This window comes from Mustela putorius, unplaced genomic scaffold (assembly GCF_011764305.1).
Source record: "Mustela putorius furo isolate JIRA1106 unplaced genomic scaffold, ASM1176430v1.1 tig00003859_pilon_pilon_pilon, whole genome shotgun sequence".
In the NCBI taxonomy this organism is placed as follows: Eukaryota; Metazoa; Chordata; class Mammalia; order Carnivora; family Mustelidae; genus Mustela; species Mustela putorius.
Genome location: NW_025422011.1, coordinates 10,374,139 through 10,393,517, shown reverse-complemented (window position 1 = coordinate 10,393,517; position 19,379 = coordinate 10,374,139). Strand labels below are relative to the sequence as shown.

The window sequence follows — 19,379 nt, the reverse complement described above, 5'->3', positions numbered from 1 at the left end:
CTAATGTGTCATCAAGGGGGCCTCTGCCAAACTCTGCATATAAAAGGCCTCACAGTGCATGGGACACAAACCCAGTCGGGCTCTTCATCCTTCTCCTTCTCCTCCTTCTCCTCCTCAGGAGTCCAAGTGAAGAGGGGAGTAAACCACTTCCTCTTTTGTTTCCTCCACCAAGTCTTGCACACTCCTCTTTTTGCACTTAGCACAACTCGGCTGGGATTTTTTGACCACATCTGTCCCCATTACTAGACCACCAGCTCCTTGAGTGCTGATACCACGTGGTCTCGGTTGGTGACATGGGCAAGATGGAGGGAGGCGGGTGGGCAGGCATGTGAGGGAGAAAGGGCAGGGATGGGTTGTTGAAGAGGATGGAAAAACTCTAGAAAGAGAAGTATCTTTTTGTTTGGCAAATATCTGGCTGGCTGTCTTGGTGGTGAGAAGTTGGGGCCAGGGCAAGATGTAGAGGGAGGAGGAAGGAGATGCCGACAGCCTAAATTACCTTGCCTACAAAAACCACAGAGGTGTCCTGATTGCTGGGGGCGAACACAGAGGTGGAAGGAAGAGCAAGGCACAGAGAAACAGGGACCGAAGGGCAAAATAGAGCAGGGAGAGGAGACCAGGAGGGGGGTGGTGGGCACTGAAGGACTTCTTTTAAAAGAAAAGGGGTGCCTCATATTAAGTTGTTGTTTCCAAGCTACCTGAAATTATTAAGTGATTACTTCAGTGAAACTAAACTCAAGATTCAATTGTAGATAAAGGGACATTTTCCCTTTTTCATCTTATCACTCTCCTGAGCTTTGTGCCTCCCCTTGTTTTTCCATATTTCTTTTGTGATACTTTAAAAAGTGATTTTGCTGTGCATGACTGTACCCCCACCCCACCCCCACCGCACCCCTGATCTGTAATTTCACCACCTTGAGCCAGGGACGCTTTGTCAGGAGAGGGAAGGACTTAGGAGAAAGGGTCACAACCCATCCTAGGGTCGACATAGAATGGGTAACGTAGAGAGAATTCCATGGGACTGGAAAATCAAAGCAAATATTTAAACATACGCCCCTAGAATCTTCAGAGCTATGGCAGATGTAGGAACTCATTTCTTCTTCCACCAGACACGGAGTAGGGCTTCAACCAGTTCTGTGTGTATATGTGCATACATGTGTCTCAAGTAAGAGAACAAGAATCCAGGTGGATAGGCCCAGACCCTCAAGGAACAGCCAGATCATCCGGGTTTGAGTCCCAGATCAGCCATTCAACATGCACTAAATCAAGATAAGCTACTTTTCTGTGAGCCTCCGTTTCCTCAATGGTTAAATGGGGATAATACCATTACCTGCCTCATGATTTGGGGCAACTTTTAAACAGGTCCAAGTAAAGTGCTTAGAATACTGTCTAATATTAAAAAGGTACTTGCTGAGTATGAGTTATCAGTATCCTGAGTCCTTTCCATCATTTTTATTGACTAGATGCGAGAACGGCCAACTGGTGTTCAGGGAAGAACCGAGGGGTGCCTGGATGGCTCAGTCAGTAAAGTATACGACTCTTGATTTCAGCTCAGGTCTTGATCTCAGGGTCATGAGTTGAAGCCCTGCTTGAAAAAGAATCAAAGTGCTGATATCCCCAAATCAGGGACCCCTACTCTCCCTTCCCTATCTCTAATCCATGGCTTCTGGAAGTGAGGTCCCTGGCCTGCATCACTGGCAATCACTGGCAATACTAATTCTTGGTCCCCACTCCAGACCTCCGGAATCTCCAGGAGATCTTGGCGCATGCTCAAGCTTGAGCATCACTGCTCTAATCCCTCCAGGGAGGGATGCTAACAGGGAGCTTCAGAGCTCCCCTGCAGGAGGGAGGCTGTAAGTCTCCCTAGTAAGTTCAATTTCAACTCTGTCCCCCAGCTAGTAAATCTGTCCCCAGAAACGATCTCACCAGCAATCTTATGTGATAAGTGGGTCATGGATCCCCTTGGGTTTCACTGTATTTTGCTTTCCTTTTGCCGCCTGTGGCCAGACCTGGTTATTTATTACCTCTTCCTGGTACTGGTTCCTTCCTGCTTCCCTCCAAGATACAGCGGTGTCAGCGAGTTCTCTTAGAAATAGGTGCCGAGGATTCCTGACACAAAGGGCTTCTTGGACCCTGGGGAAGGTTCTGGTTTTACCAGCCCCACCCATCCGGTGTTTGAGGACTCCGGCAGTTTTCGGGGCCCAGAATCTTCGTTTTCACCATGACATTTACAGAGCAGCCAAGCCTGCCCATCGAAAAGCATCCAGGGCTTGGCGGGCAGTAATGAGGCTGGCCAGTCTCCAGCAGCTGGCAAACACTGTGGCACATTAAATGTCACTGCAGGCTTTGTTTGGTTTTAAATTGAAAAATTGCTAGAGTTATGAGAACTTACAAGCTTTGCCTGGAGAGGAAAAAAAAGAAATCCCTTCACCTTTTCTTTTTCTCTACTTCACCGCGCCTCCCCCCCCCCCCGCCTCCACCACCGACTGTTTCGCTAGGGAATGGCCAGCCTCCCCCTGTACATCTGTGTCACCTCTTCCCCCTCTCCCCACTCACACTGTAACAGGCACCCAGTGGCCACAGAGCTCATGACCAAGAGTATGTTTCCAGAGCTCCACTTGCTGGTGAGCAAGAATGTGCCACCATTACTAATTCAAAGCAGATCTGACCTAGCTACAGACCCCTACACACATTTTCCCAGGCTCCTCCACCCTCCCTTTTTTCCCTCTTCTTAAAAGGAACGTTCAGGCTTATTTGTATACAAACATCCATCACCCGCAGAATCCTAGTCCAGGTCTTAAAACCAGTAGGGCACTCAAGGGCATGGGGTATAGACTCTGCTTTTAAGCTGACAAGTCATTATTCTCACTGTTCACATGACAGAGCTGAAGTCTGGAAGGTAACTTGCTCAAAGTCGCACAAAGAGTAAGTGCAGAGCTCAGATCCAGGGCTCCTGGCTGTTTGCTTTCTTTTCTCTGGGCACAGAACCCCCAGCCCCTCCCACACCTGAGATCCAACCCCAGAGCTAGAAGACAGCTCTTCATTTGTACCTTCCTTCCCACGCCAGCCTGGGATTGAGTTTTCTCATATAGAGTTTCATCAATATAGTTAATCCAAATGTATCATCAGTTTTGGGTTCAGCCAACTCCCTTCTGCTGGCACGTTCCTGCCCTGGAGTTAGGACGCCCTGCTCTCGGCGCAAGTACGAACATGTGAGCGCTGGTGTGGGGTGATGGGGAGGACCCAGCCCTCCTATTCCATTCGCTAGTATTTAGGTCAGAAGTGGGTAGGGTCTTAGACGTTTCATGAAATGGCTCTCATCCAACAGGCTTGGAAGCAAATGACTGCCAAGAAGCCCAGAGCCCACAATGGCTGGAGGGCTTGAATTCTCGGAGTAGCAGAGACCTTGACTGGACCCCATTTGTCCCCATTTAGGCTTTTCTGATGTTTTGTTTTAGTCTGGGGAGGAGGAAAAAAAACAGGTCAAACGAAAAATTCCCTGGCTATTCTGTGGAACTGGGGGTGACCCTAATAGGTCTGTCTTCCCTAAACCTTTCTGACTGAGCACCTCTCTCCTTTCTGCCCACTACTAGATCTGCCTGGTCAAGTAGGAAGTTGTGTCGGGGATGGGGGTAGTGGTAAAGGGTCCTGACCTGACCACCCAAGCTCTCTTGTGCCCATAGGCAAGACACTTAACTCTTCTGATTCCCGGTTTCGTTATCTGTGAAACACTCCTTAGGGCTCTTTGGGGATTAATCATTACCACATGTAAAGAACATGGCGGAATCCACCAAGTACCAGCTCCCTTTCTTCATTTCCAGATTTTTTCACTCAAAGAAAGGCATTTGCATGATCATGAGGGAAGGTTATCTCTATAATGATCTTTTATAAAAAGATCAGTCTCTAATGGTGGATTTCAGGCCTCAGACATGCCCAAGAAGAGACGAGGTAATGTAGACACACAGGCAAGAGTAGTCCACCGTTTCAGGGGGTTCAAGGAGCCAAGCAGCACAGGACTTAGGAAGCAAAAGTCACAGGGGAAGCACAGGTCACTTCAATAGTTTCCTCAGTCTTTCTTCCTGCGTGGAAAGGCCCTTGGTTATCACACAACAACTCTGTGGTGAAATTTAGCACACATGTATTGAGCTCCGACTGACCCTAAAGTATTGCCAATGCCCTCACTTCCCTTTCGTCCTCCTCCCAGCAAAGTCCACCCCACTCCTTTGTCTCCTTTATCCTGTTCCCTCCCAATCCTTCCACCCATAAACCACTGCGGAATCTCGGCCACCATGATGACCGCCTCTCCTCGTGGACAGACGCCATGAGAAAAGCTGCCCTGGGGCCAGCACAGGCTCCCAGAACAACGGAGCTAGCACAGAGGACCCACCCCCAGGCCCTGAGTGAGGCTAGCAGGGACAGAGAATGAGGCTATTTTTCTTACTCTTCACCTTCCCTCTAAAGGTACTTTCAGAGCATTTCCCTGGTGATGAAGATCCCGTCAGGAAGATCATGACCACCCTTGCAGCCCTCCCGAGGTGTACAGATTACGTCCGGGGAGCACTTCTCTATTCTAACCTAGATCTTAACAACAGGCAAGCTCTGTGGAGAGGTGAGTCTTCCTTCCAGCTTTCCAGATGTCCTTCCCTTCAGTCACGGGCGTGTTTTTCCCTTTGGAAGGGCGAAGGGAGGGGGAAGGAATTGTTGTTTTAGATGCAGGAAACTCAAAAGCATTAAAGGTGACTTCTGGCTCTTAAAATCTATGCCAATAGATGTCAGAAAAATTGCCCCTGCCATGTAGAGCAGTTTAAAAAAACTGTGTGGCCACTTTGGCCTTGGACCTCTGTGTCCCTGACATTGAAAACAACAGCATCCCCACCTCTGTTGCTTAGCTCCAAGATTAGACAGGAAGCATCAGTGTATACCTCACAGAACATCAGAGACTGAGTAGGTCCTTAGCAAGGATTGTTTCCCATCTCCCTGTTGGGGGCCATCTGGATAGACTTGCCCTGTGAATGGGCAGTGAGTGTCTTACAGTATGAAAATGCCCTTCACTGGTAAATATACTGGGAAAGGTAGCTGAGCTATGTGGACACAATCAAGTTTGAACTTCTCTGCGTGGCCATGCCGGGTTTCCATTTTGCCCCACCTTTCACCAGACCCTGCCTCCCACTCTGTGCTCCAGTGTTACTAAACCACTCATAGGTCCTCACACTGTTTGCTGCCTCGGTGCCTTTGCACAGGCGGGCCTTGGCCTTGACTGAAATGCCCTGCTTTCTTCCCTGTCTATATCTACCTACCAGTTACAATTCAGCTCAGCTCTCACTGCCTTCAGAAGCTTGAATACAGCCATGATGAAGAATGTAGCAGCCTCCCAAACCAAGCCAAACTGGACTCAAATCTTTCCTCACTCTCAGTCACTTTGCCTCCCTATACCTCAGTTTCCTCATCTATACACCAAGAGTAATAATACCAAACCTTCAGGGTTGTTAGAAAGTGAAAGATGTAAAATGCTTGATGGCTGGTATCTGGTGCCCAGGCAAATTCAGTCACCATGTTCATTATTGCCTGATTCCCCCATTCTGCCCTTCCATCCAAGACTGGGGTGGGTGCCTCTTTCTAGTACAATCCTTTTATTGCACACTATATATTTTTTAAGATTTATTTCTTTATTTTAGAGCAAGGGTGAGAGTGAGAATTACCCTGATCCCCAAACCAGGCAAAGACCCTACCAAAAAGGATAATTTCAGACCAATATCACTGATGGATATGGATGCTAAGATTCTCAACACGATCCTAGCAAACAGGATCCAACAGCACATTAAAAAGATTATCCACCATGATCAGGTGGGATTCATCCCTGGGCTACAGGGATGGTTCAACATTCACAAATCAATCAATGTGATAGAACAAATTAATATGAGAAGAAAGAAGAACCACATGGTCCTCTCAATCGATGCAGAAAAAGCATTTGACAAAATCCAGCATCCGTTCCTGATTAAAATGCTTCAAAGTATAGGGATAGAGGGAATATTCCTGAACTTCATCAAAACTATCTATGAAAGACCCACAGCAAATATCATCCTCAATGGGAAAAAGCTTGCAGCCTTCCTGCTGAGATCAGGAGCACGACAATGATGCCCACTCTTACCACTCTTGTTCAACATAGTATTAGAAGTCCTAGCAACAGCAATCAGACAACAAAGAGAAATAAAAGGTATCCAAATTGGCAATGAAGAAGTCAAACTCTCTCTCTTCGCAGATGACATGATTCTATATATGGAAAACTCAAAAGACTCCACCCCCAAACTACTAGAACTCATACAACAATTCAGCAACATGGCAGGATACAAAGTCAATGTATAGAAATCAGTGGCTTTCTTATACACTAACAATGAGAGTGAGAGTAAGAGAGAAAGAGAGACCACACCAGTGATAGCTGGAGGGGCAGAGGGAGAGAGAGAGAGAATCTCAAGCAGACTCCCCGGTGAGCGCAGAGCCTGACATGAGCCTTGATCCCAGGACCTTGAGATCATGATGCGAGCCAAAAGCAGGAGTCAGATGCTCAATTGACTGTGCCACCCAGGCGCCCCTACATGAGGTATTTTCATCTACTTTACTGAAGTATAATTTACATATGGTAATAGGTACTCAAGCTAAGTGTATGGTTTGATGAGTTTTGACAAATGTAGACACCTGTGTGTACCTGTGCCTATGAAACATTTCTACCACCCGAAACGATTTCCTTGTGCCCCTTCCCAATTAGTCTCTTCACCCCGTCTATGCCCAGGCAACCACTGATCTCTTTTTATTGCCAAGGTTATATTGCCTTTCCTGCAGCTTCGTAAAAATGGGATTCTCTGTGCTTTGTTCATTCAGCCTAATGTCCCAGGGACCCCCCTGTGCATCCGTGGTGGGTTCCTTATTGCTGGACTTTTCACTTTGTATTGTAATTTATCTGATGCCTCCACTGGACTGTGAGATCCTCAGATGCTTTTTTCACCTTTGGTTCCCAATGGGGCACTCAGTAAATGTTAGAGGGAAGGAGGGAGGGAAGGGAGGGAAGAAGTTGTCATGGGGTTTTGCAAAGACCTTGGCTGCAACCTTGCATCTGGTCGAGCCCCAGGAGGCTGGACTCACATCCGCAGCCCAGCCCCCTCGGCAGGCACTTACAGAAGCCAGTCCACGGCCACCAGCAGGCTGATGTCTTCTGTCGGCAGGCCCACAGCCGTCAGGATGAGGAGCATGGTGACGAGGCCTGCACTGGGGATACTGGCTGCACCAACGCTGGCCAGCGTTGCCGTGAGGCTGAGTGAACAGAGAAGACTGGGTCAGGGGAAGAGAAAGAGGACTTGGCAAGGCCAATCCTGGCTTCAATTTTCCCAGCAGTCATAAAATTTCTTTTGTTTCTCAAAGAACAGAGTAATCTAGAGTGCCAGCACCCAGGAATTAGGGTCTTCTTGGATTCTATGCAGCTGTGGTGGAAGTTTATAAATTCAGGGATTGTAGCTGTATGCTCGGCAGGAGAGCCAATTAGCCTAACATATCACAGGGCTCAACTAAGGTAAGTGTGGCTCTCAAGCAGGCCGGGAAATAATAAAGAAGGAAAACAAATCACCCTAATCCTCCCATGGGAATACCACTGCATTCATTTCTGCTTACGCCTTTATGTCTCTGGGAGCCCCAGAGACATCTGGACTCCGTGGCAAGAGTCTGAGGAGGCTACTGCCAATGTTAACATGAGAACTCAGAATAGCAAATATCCAGACCTGATTGAGTGAACATCGGGGGAACAAATCAACAGATTCCAAATGACATTAAGCTTCAGACGCCTGGACATTTCACCATGGGCTGGAAAATACATTATTCAGAAAGAAGGCGCCAAGGAGAGATAATGCAATAACAGGAGGTTTTCCTTCTGAAGCCTCTCATCCTTTGCAAAGCCAGGAGCACACCCAGCACCATCTTGAAGTTGTCTCTGGAAGAGGGTTCAATCTAGGGTTCAAGTGCCCTGTCTAGACACCAGGGGGTCTCTGTGGTCCAGCAAAGGGCAGTCGCTTTTTCCTCCTCTTTTCTGAGGCCATTTTTGAAAGTTGTCATTTCTAAATGGAAAGATGCTTCTGAAAATATAGATTCCCAACTTGCTTTTGTGGGCCCAGTGAAGAAAAGGAGGGTGCTTTATTTGTAGTTAGACAAAGCTAGAGTTTCTAGAGTAGGTCGTCCAGCTCCAAACTAAGAGTCAGACTTCTAAACTGGTTTAACTGAACTCAGACCATTGCTGTGACCAAGCACAGAATCCTGGGTCTTACCATGGGGAAGGGACCTGAACTTACCTAATCATATGTCTGAGGACAGGAAGATCCTAGGAGGTTCTGTGGTTTGCACTGGTCTTCCCATACTGCCATCCTCCCAGGTATAAGCCTGTGACCTTCTGGACACCTCCCCTTGGTGGGATTGACAGAACCCATCTGTACTCTTCTCCTGTCCCTGTCAATGTGGCGCTGCTACCAAGGCTTAAAGAACTCCCCCCCCTTTTTTTTTTTTGGATCCTTCTGGGTCATGGGAGGTTAGAGTATAGAGTGGGTATTGATGAAGATTATGGAAAGGAGCAACCTGAATTCGAATCCCAGCTCTGTCACTTATTAACCACAGGACTTTGAGCAACTTACTTTACCTCCTTGTGCCATGATTTCCTTATCTTTAAGAAAGCGTCATCAGGAGCTAATAAATAGAAAGCACAGAGAAGAGGCCTGATGCATTGCAAGCCCCCAGTAAATGTGAACCGTTCCTGTTATCAGAAAGTCTGGGCAGGGTGAGGCCACTTCGCAAATAAAAGCTTCCCTAAAGCCCTGAGAGTTAGAAGGTGGGAATTCTCTGCCGTTTCCCTGGCACAGATAGAACACCAGGAAAGGGGGACTTCCCAAGTTCCAACGGTCAAGGCCTCAGCCGTTTTATTTACATCAGTTGCTTCTGTTATGAGTCATTCTTACACTTCTCTCTGCGCTGCGGCCCCATGGTTGGGCCCCTCTGGGCTGTGAGACACAAGCCTATAAAGGATATTCTTCCTGGAAGCTGGTCCCCTACTCTCCCTTCAGCCTGCAACCGCTTCCTGGGGACAGTGATCTCTCCTCCATCTCTCTCTCTCTTTCCGCTTTTCCGATCCTTCCGCTCCTTGGCTCACTTCTCCAGGGCTGGTTCTTGGACGCGGTACAGAGCATGACACACACATTGTCACAGCAGAGCCTCACAGTAACCCTGCAAGGTACATATGGTTGCCTCTGCTCTCCATGGGGGAAACCACGAACCGGATGGATGGAGAAACATCGAACTGCTTGGCTGCCATCTGCTGGGCTTGGGACACTCATCTGCTTGATTCCGATGTCGTGTGGGCCCCTGATGCCCCCATCCCCGATCCCTCCAACACTGAAAACTCTGCATTAATCAATCCCAGTCATTGGTCAGCAGTCGGTCCTCCCGTCTCTTATGTTTTCATCGAATGGTGTGAACTTGGTGGGAAGTGTGGCTGCCATCAGGGCCAAGAATTCAGGGACCAGAAATCATCTCACTTGGCTTCAAAAGGAGGGTTTTTTCCTTTTGTTGGTCTCTGAGTTTAAAGCAAGAGACGTTGGCAGTCTTATGTGCATTCTGTGACCACGTGACTCAGAAGACGTGACACCGGGATCTGAAGCATGATTTCCCTGAGTGACATCATGGCATTCACTACACCACCGTCACATTCTTCTTTCGTATTCTAGAAGTACTGAATGCTATTGAGCATCACTAATAGCAATAATACTAGTAGCTAACATTTATTGACAGGTGACTGTGTCCCAGGGATAATACTCTTAACCCCCTAGGATGTCCCCAATATACCCAGTGAGGAAACTGAGCCCCCCCATAGTGCTGCTATGAACTAAGTTGTGTTCCCCACTATCAAATTCATTTGCCCAAGCCCTAATCTCCAAGGTAATGGTGTTTGGAGGCAGGGCCTTGGGGGAGGGGGTGGCGGGCAGTGGTAAGGGGGAGTGGTGCCCTCATGAGGGGATTAGCTCTTATCAGAGGAGACCTACAAAAGCTTGCTCACTCTTTCTCCACCTGCCAAGGAAAGGCCAGAGCAAACAGCAAGAAGGACAACACTAGCCAGGAAGAGGACAGTCACCAGGAGCTGAGTTTGCCAGCACTTTCATCATGGACCTCCCAGTCTCCAGAACCATGAGAAATCAATGTCTGTTGTCTAAGCACCTGCGGGTCTGTGGTATTCTGCTATAGCATCCTGAGCTAAGACAAGTCCGTGCCTCACAGCGTGGCTATAAGCATTCGAGAAATTAGCATATGCAAATAAGTGTGATCTGTAAGTTTATGGAGAAGCAATGCATTGTTAACGATCTCTTGGGAAAGCGGTCTTCCTAAATTTTTTCAAGGATGAATACATAGGGTAAAAATAGATTTAGTAAAACACAGGTATCTAAATTTGCTAGTTAATTGTAATAAAATGGTTTCTGTTGTATTGAAAAACCCCTTCCTTCCAGTGTTTCGTTACTTCTGCCATCGCCCTCTGAAATGCTGAAGGGAACAGATTTTAAAGAAAGGAAAAGTGGAGTCAGAGTCAGCTGATGTTGGCCCCTGTTACAGCCCTCCTGGCTCATTAATGGGGTAGCCTTCATCAACCACCCTGCGGCTGGAAGCCTGTGCTTCCCAATTTATTAAATGGGTGTAGAAATCACTGCCTTGCAACATCACAGGATTGTTAAAAATTACGTCATACCAAACTTCCAAACCAATTTCACATGTGCAATACAAATAGAAGGCCTAAGTATGAGCCTGCTTCTTTCCTGTCACAATATTTTCCCTTTGAGACTGCCAGTAACTCCCATTCCGTGTTATTTCCTTCATCATTCTTCCACCAGGGGACCTGAAACTCAAGCGGCCCCATCAGATGGAGTTAGTGTGGAAGGGGGGAGGACAAAAGGTCATTTCAGTGCCTCCTCCACCCAATCTCCACTCACCTCACAGTCACAATCTGGCCTCCATCCAGGATAACACCATTCATCTGGGCAATAAAGATGGCGGCCACTGCTTCATAAAGGGCTGTGCCGTCCATGTTGATGGTTGCTCCGACTGGGAGGACAAATCTGGTCACGCGCTTATCGATTCCCAGATTTTCTTCCAGGCAACGGAAGGTAACAGGTAAAGTTCCAGCACTAAGGAACCAAGAGAGAGAGACACAAGAGTTTATATCTGCTTTAGAGAAGCAGGATAAAACTCAAACTGAAATGCCATCACAAAGTGTTTGTTCTTTGTTCCAATCAAGCAAGGTGACATGAAAAAAACAGTGCCCAGAGCCCAATTAGAGACCAGCTGTTTGGCATTTCAAATTCAGTCTTATTAAGATGCTCATAAGTAGCAAGCTCTTTTTGTTGGTTTTTGAGATCTACTTAGAACTTTAAATTCTTGTTCCTTTGATCAGTGTGTCCCTCTTATATTAAATATTAAAGACCAAGGATCCCAGTGTCCTGGGATCGAGTCCCACATCGGGATCCTTGCTCGGCGGGGAGCCTGCTTCTCCCTCTGCCTCCATCTGCCCGTGCTCACTCTCTCTCTCTCTCTCTCTCTCTGACAAATAAATAAATAAAATCTTTTAAAAAAATAAATAAATAAATGTTAAAGACCATCTGATTACCCACATTCATTGAGCTGCAAAAAAAAAAAAAACACAGCATGTCAGAAAACAATGAGCTGTCAACAGTGAAGTGGAAAGAGGGATTTTTGAATGACCCATAATCTCATGCTGGAAACACTTTCCAATACGATGACTACATGGGCTGCCTCCAGCCTCTGGGAATTGCCCTGAGCTAATTTTCAGAATGCTGGACAAACATGTTAAACACCATTTAGCCTGAACCTGAGCTTCTAGAAATTCACTAGCGACCCTCAGAGACAGTCCAACTCCCTAATACGTGGTCACTGGCCAACTGTACAGTCTTTGCAACAATATAGAGCAAAAAGCATGTGCTCTGTAGCTAATTAAGGACTCAGTGTGGACGGAGTGACTCCCCCGCTATCATGCCAGGCCTGGGACAGGAATTCGTCACCACATGACCCAGCCTCAAGGGCCAGAACTCCTGACATGTTCGTGTGTCTTTTAAATTAAGAAACCTGTAAGGATAAGGGTCACTGACGGCCAAAATATTATTTCCATGTGGAGAGAGGCATGTGGGAGGGGTGGGTGGATTTGCTTCAAAATTTAAGTAATATGGAAAGAAACGTGGAACACCCGAATTGCCATGCGAGTGCTTTGTGGCCTGTTCTCTTTAGGGTTTGTCCTGTTTTATATTTTTCTTTTGGGGCCTTTTTTCTGTTCAAACCTTAGCAAACTGAATTGAGGGCAGACATACTTTTTTCTATCATTCATTGACAACCTTTGTCCCGGTTCCTTCCTTCTACTAGTCAGAATTAGGGTTCCCGCCAAGCTTAACATAGACCTCTGCCAGAGGTCTCCGTTTCTCCGAGTGGGAGAAGCTTTCTATGGCTTCAGAGGAGCTATAGAAAATGCAGATTGCAGGGCTTACTCAGAAACAGAAACCGGAAATTCTAAACTTAGGGTCGCCTCAGTCGGCATCTTCTTAAACCACTGACCCACAGGCTCCCAATAATAATCTTAGGGAAACCAGAGTCATCTTACGGGAACATTCTTTGTGATTTCAGGCCAGGGGTCTCATGCCTCCTTCTTGGTCTTAGGTAGAGGAAATGAATGTTTGGTGACCTCTTGTACCTTCTACCCAGTTGGCTGTCCCAGCTGTTTAATGTGACTCCCTCACTCCACCCTTTCTTCGGACCCTTTTGAAGAGTTGGCAGGACACCATGACTAGTCCGAAACGGCAGCTGTGGTAGGTGGCTGGGATTCTAAATGGTGGAGTCTGAGCACATTTCTGGGAGGACTGGAATATGTCAATTTTTATTATTGTATTCACTTTCCCAAAATGTCATCAAGGGGTCTTCAGATAATTAAATAGATCAGAGAAAATAATTGGTAAATCATGAAAATATTCTCAAAATTCATATATACCCAACCAATCCAAATGGGAACTTGAGAATTTTAACTCTTTCTTGCCCATCTGACATTCTGACATGGGTTTTTTGGCTCCTGCCTCAATGACCATATGACAGTTTTCAAATATTGCTAATAATAACTAGCAGATACTTGACAGTCTTCTTCTCTTTTCCCAGAGTAGTTTCAACAGCATGGACTGATGTCAGCAGGATGCAGAGAGGAGTGTCCCAGGCTGCCCCCTTCCATCAGTCCTCCCTGACACCAGCCTGTTGAGAAAAGGAAGTCAGCTCCTTCCACTTCTCCTTCCGTCAGGGTCCAAGGAGGTAGAAAGAATAGTTACCTGGCCATCCTGAGGCTTCGTGTTATTTCCCTCTGGTCATAATGGCAGAGTTAGTTCTAAGTATGTGACTCATGCCACAGATTTTTCTTTAAGTGTGTTTTCTTTTAACAAATGATATTCCACATCCCGGCAAAAGCCACAGTTTAACCAAAGATTAATTCACTTGAAATACAGGGTAAGGAGGAGAAATGGGTCTAGCATTCATGGCCTTGGCCAGATAACCCAAGCATCTGTCTGATTCAAATACAAATATGAACTTGGGCCATCCATATGCCTTTAGGATTTACTTTATCTAATTAAAAGTACTGGGAAAACTGTCTAGACATTCAAAGGAAAGATAATAATATTTTTTGAAAGATTTAAAGATCAAAACCACAAAGGCATTGGAAGAAAATATAATATTTTATCATTTTTGGTGGTGATTTTCCTGAGGAAAAAAATTGAAATTCCAAATACTAAATGAAAATACTAACAACTTCAATGACATGCAAATTTAAAACTTCTAGGGGCAAAAACATGACAAATTTTCAAGACAAGCACCAGACAGGGAGGAACATCATTTGCAACATGGGATACATGAGTTAATGTTTTTATACATGAAGAGAGTTAAAGCCAATCAGGAATGGACGCATTCCCCAATAGGAAATGACCATCACAAAAAATTCACAAGGTCAAATAGAGGAGGAGAGGATGGTCAATAAGAAGGCGAAGAAATGTTTCCCCTCACTAATAATCAAAGAAATGCAAAATCAATAAGATCATTTTTCACCAATAAAATTGGAAAATTAATAAAGTGATAATATCTAGTGCTGGTGAATAGATGGGAAAAGGCAGTCTCACACACCCCATTAGTGGGGATCTATACTAACAGACTTTTTTGAGCAGCAAGCTGGTGGTACGTTTTCAAACATACAGTGTGCTTACCACTGGACTCAGAAATTCCACTTCTATAAATTATCCTGAGTGGATCATCAGACAAACTTACAGAAAAGTGTTTATAAGGATCCTTGTCAAAGCCCTGCTTAGTAAACACACTTTACATGTACATCACACAGGAGAGGTGGGGTTGTGTTGTGGCACCCACAGGGTATTATTATATCATTTAAAAAGAGTGGGTGGGAAGATCATATTGACAGAACTTTTATGATAGGTTGACCGATGATAGCAATTTACAACACCTATACATGGTACAAATTGGAATAATATAGAACTACTAAGATTAACTAAAAGGGTTACTATTAATTATTCCTGGGCAATAGAAGAACTGGTAATGTTCATTTTCTTCTTCAAAACTCTACTCACTGTCTGACTTTTTTCACAATGAGCAAACACTACGCTCATAACCAGAAAACAAATATAAAACTAAACATATTGTTTGGTGGGGGGGGATTTTACTTTTTCTCCAAAGAGAGGGGGATCTTTATGGATAGAGATACTTATCCATATGAAATATATCAGACCAAGAGGGACAAAAGAAATTTTGGGGTGTTTCCCTTCATCTTGGGAAACTGAAGGCAGAATCCAGATCCCCGGGATTATATATATTTTTAGCATCTTCTGAAATCCCACATTCTACTTCTACCAAAATCTCACTGATGTACAAGATGGAAGTATATATTTGGTTTCTCAGTTGGTCACCACTATTGGCCTGTCGGGAAAAGATGACTGCCTTCTCAGGAGCCTTGGGACAACTGTCACGCTGCGTCACAACAGAGTGGCCATCTCAACTGCAGACCATGGTCACAGGCTCGACACCAAGGACTATCACCTGTGACTCCAGAGATGATGCTGAGCTAGGGGTTGCAGAGTTGGCTTGCCTCTCTCCCACCTGCCTCAGCCTTAGTTTCATGACCCTTAGTTTTGTGCAGAAATACCAGTAACTAGTGCAGGCTGAAACAATAAAACTCTTCTAATCTTTGAAATTCTAAATTGCCAGGTGTTTCTTATGTATCTGTTTTTGTTTGTTTGTTTGTTTTTGCTAAATTCAGTCTAAGAAGATATCTAAAAAAATATTTTTTTCCTCTGTGTATCCCTGGAGTCCTCACTGGCCTCAGATGCCTGGGAACTTAGTTAACGAAGAAGGAACAGACTCTCAGTCAATGTCAAGTTGAATCAACGCCAACCCGATTTTCTCAAAATCACTGGGGCAGAATGGTCCACTAGAAGTTCATACAGAAGTCACACACCTACCTGACTGACTTCTGGTTTGTTTTTTTTTAAATCTCATTGAACACATTTGCCATGAAAAAGCTGTTTTTCGACTTTTGAAAAATGACTCCAAAGGAGTGATCTTTTGTGATAGCGTTTTTCAAATCACAGGTGGGAGAATTTCTTAAATAGCTTAACCTCCTGATACATCCTTTTGGAAAATATTTAAAATGAAACCAATGCTAGATATGCCATATTAGATAGGCAGATAAACAGCATGCATTCGTCTGGGAAATTTAATATTAAATATTTCCAGGAGGGTTGCTTATCAGCAAATATGTTCATCAGAAGGCTCCTGAGTTCCTAGGAGCCAAAAATACAAAACAGTTACCTTTTTCAGAAGTATTTTAATAATACGTGAAACCCATTCCCATTGAACTTTATGATGAAAGGGTTTTGCAAAGGGGAAGTGGCAGAGAGGGGAAAAGAATGAGCAGAGAGAAAGAAAGGTGATTTCTTGTGTTCTCTACCTGGAAGCAGTACCCAGGGCAGTGATCCAAGCTTGGAAAATGCCAGCAAAAAAGGAGAAAGGGTTTTTCCTGGTGACTACAAAGTAAATCAAAGGGAGAAAGATGCCCCCATGGATGATGAGGCCCACGATCACCGTGATCATGTACATCCCCAGTTGCCTAGCAACCACTTCCAAGTCCTTGATGGCAATGATCTTCCCACAGATTAGGCAGGCGATACCCAGGGGAGAGTACCTGGAAAACAGAAAAGAAAAACAAACCAAAAAAACCAGTGAAGACATCCTTCTGGAATTCACGACTTCTATCTGGGCCTTACATGTACTACACCCTCTGAGGAAAACCCTTCCTATTTCTGGACCAAGAGTTTCACTGGAGGAATTCCACAAGATTCGATAGCTGCTCTCCTTCACTTTAGACTAACTGTACCATCTGAAATCTCATCAGTGGGTCCAGTGATTTTCAGGAAGAGCAGACACAAGCTTTACCATCCCCCAGGTAAGCACCAAACTGGAGAGTCACAGAATCTTCGAGCATCTTGTTTGGTCTCCCTGTTCCCCTCCAACTTCGTCCTTGAAAACTAGGAATCCATTTTGAGCTCCCCAGATAGCTCACGAGAGTTTTACCCACCTCTAAGGTGGCGTTGGTAAATTTGCTTTGTTTTTACCTTGGACGATAGGAAGCTTATAAAATATAAGAGAGACAGAGACAGAGAGGGAGCAAAAAAGAGAGACCTGCCAAGACAAGAAAACCCTCAGAGCCAGAGGGTCCATTTAGAGAGACGTGGTTTTATTACTTGTCAGTCTGAAAGTATTTCTTTCCATACTTGTCTTACCAGGGACGCTGGCTTCCCTGCCCCGCGTCTCAGGCAATACAGTCAGACCTCTGCACACGTCACCTCATTTCATTTTTACCACAGCCCTGAAGTCAAAGTATCATTATTCTGATTTGGCAAATGGGAAATTGAGGTTCAGAAAAGTTAAGACCAGTCCAAGACCACAAAACCAGGAAGTAGGAGAACAGTCTCAGCGTCTGTGACTCTCTGAGGGTTGTTTTCCCCTCCCCCAGCCAAACCACTTTCCTTTAATGAGCAATGGGAGCTCTTTGTACATAGGCTGACAGCTTACCATATACCAATTTATTCTACGGAAACTTCCTTCATGCTTCTATCTTATTATTGTTCGATCGGGAGCTTGGAAACAACTTACTGCTGTCCTCACTCGTGAGGGCACTAACCGTGCTCTTTTTCCTCTTGAGTGTATTTTTCCCATGTTGGGCAATAGCCTTTTTTTATTGCCCAATCTGGTAGTGGTTGAAGCAGAAACTGGTTCGGCCTGCAACACCTTCCGACCGGAAAGAAAACGTTTGAGGGGGAAGTTGATACTTTAGTAAGAATTATGAACATATTTGAGAAAAAGACTGGGGGAAATGAAGTCCCAAGATAAGGCCCCCCTGCTGAGGTAACGGAGTCAGCAAAGGGAGACAGACAGCCCAACCAGATTTGCTGGTTGTTTTTTGTTTATCTGTTTGTTTTTGTTTTTTGCAATTGTGCCTTTCCTGAGTAAAAAAAGATGTGGGTAGAAGTTCCTGGGGTGGCTCAGTCGGTTAAGTGTCTGCCTTTGGCTCAGGTCCTGATTCCAGTGTCCTGGGATTGAACCCCTGCATCAGGCTCCTTGCTCAGTGGGGAGCCTGTTTTTCCTTCTCCTTCTGTCTGTTGTTTCCCCTGCTTGTGTTCTCTCTCTCTCTCTCTGTGTCAGATAAATAAATAAAATCTTAAAAAAAAAAAAAAAAGGAGAGGTGGGCAGAGGAGAATTATATATACAATTATATATACAATTAAGACATGAAGCTTGCCCAGCCACATGACCTTGTAGTGATTTAGTCCCATTTTATAGATGTGCAAGTCAAAGCTTAGGCTAACTCCAACCTCATGGAATTGCTGTGAGGATTGCATATTTGAGCATGCATATGTGTGCCCTGTCAAAGTCCTGCCCCCAGCCCTGTGAGCACCAGTCTGACTGCTGACCAAAGAATCCTCTACATTCTGCGGTCACACATGTACACCATGTCCTCTCCCCCACCATTCTTAAAGAGCCAAGTCTGAGTTAATGTGGCTTTCTAAACCCACGCATAGACTACTGCCATCCAATGGCAGATGTTTTTATGAGCAAAATATTTTGTCAAGAGGAACCTTCTGAAAGAGCTGATTGGTAAATGACAAGAATTAGTGAAAACCTTAGAATAACTCTCTTCCCTGATGAGTATCCAGCCTGTAGCCTCCACATCTTTCCCCTGGGTGAAGGCTGGCAATGTTGGAGGGGTGTTTCTGCAGGCATGAAGGAGCTATGTCCTTAAACCCTTGAATTTCTCACCATTTTACACTCTCCTGATGCACCCATGGTCACAACATTTTTTAGATGAGTGGGGTTGTCTCAGAGGCCAGGCCTTTGTGCCAGGAAGTTGTAAGCAACTGAGCACAATGCACTTTCCCATAAAGCCAACAAGCATTTATCTTCATAAGCCACGAGATCAATTCTTTCCCAAGCACCAACCAGCCTTTAAAGATGTCCAGAAAAACACAAACATGAGCTGTTCTGGGTGACATTCGATTTCCCTGCTCTTCTGGGACACGCAATTTGCAGAATGGAGAAAAAGGATTTTCAAGGCACTTTGCCAAGCAAGACCAGCTATCTTGTCCCCCTGGAGAACACATTTGAGCCAGAGCCAAACAGATCAGAGAGAGGAAACATGTTTCCTCCGGAGCACTCAGCTCACTAGGAGAAACGTGAGTTTCCAAGAATGTTACTCAAAGGCCAGAAGGTAGTCTCAGGGCAAATAAATATGGTGAGCAGGAATGAATCACCTTGGTCTCCAGAACAGGAATAAGCATTAACTCGAAGAAGGAAAGAGCCTTTGTCCTCAATGGTGTCTTCTAGGGTCATTACTTCCCTGCACCTGTGTTCAAAATGAGTGGTTTAATCTTCTACTCAGGAGCTGGAGTTTCTGAGCTCCTGGGTTTCTACATAATTATCTCATTGAAAATGACACCCCATGGAAAAAAAAAAGGGAAAATGCCCAGGATTCGAGGTTACCACACAAAGATCCTGAGATGAAGCAAGCAATCAAAGCCATAAACTGAAGTGCATGAAGAGACTGAGGGCCCCAGTAAGTTTCTGAAGCCAAATGGTGCCCAGGAATAGCTGGACCCACTTCTAAATTAGAAGGACATGACTGCAGAGTAGGAAGAGAAAATATCTTTCACACTGTCGTTGGGTTGCTTTTATCTGCAGCTCTGGGCACTGTGGTCAAAGCCACTGAT

The 19,379-nt window shown here is 45.3% G+C and overlaps 1 protein-coding gene across 4 annotated transcripts in view; it reads right to left on the bottom strand.

Annotated features, from left to right (window-relative positions):
* The window catches only part of SLC1A2 (solute carrier family 1 member 2), a 145,207-nt gene that overhangs the window by 19,203 nt on the left and 106,625 nt on the right, over positions 1–19,379 (bottom strand). For all 4 annotated transcript variants that reach the window (XM_004755983.3, XM_045066022.1, XM_004755981.3 and 1 more), the window contains exons 7-9: positions 16,064–16,297; positions 11,001–11,195; positions 7,168–7,302 (exon numbers count right to left, since the gene is read on the bottom strand). In XM_004755983.3, the coding sequence (XP_004756040.1) occupies positions 7,168–7,302; positions 11,001–11,195; positions 16,064–16,297 (564 nt within the window). The remainder of the gene's footprint in view (positions 1–7,167; positions 7,303–11,000; positions 11,196–16,063; positions 16,298–19,379) is intronic.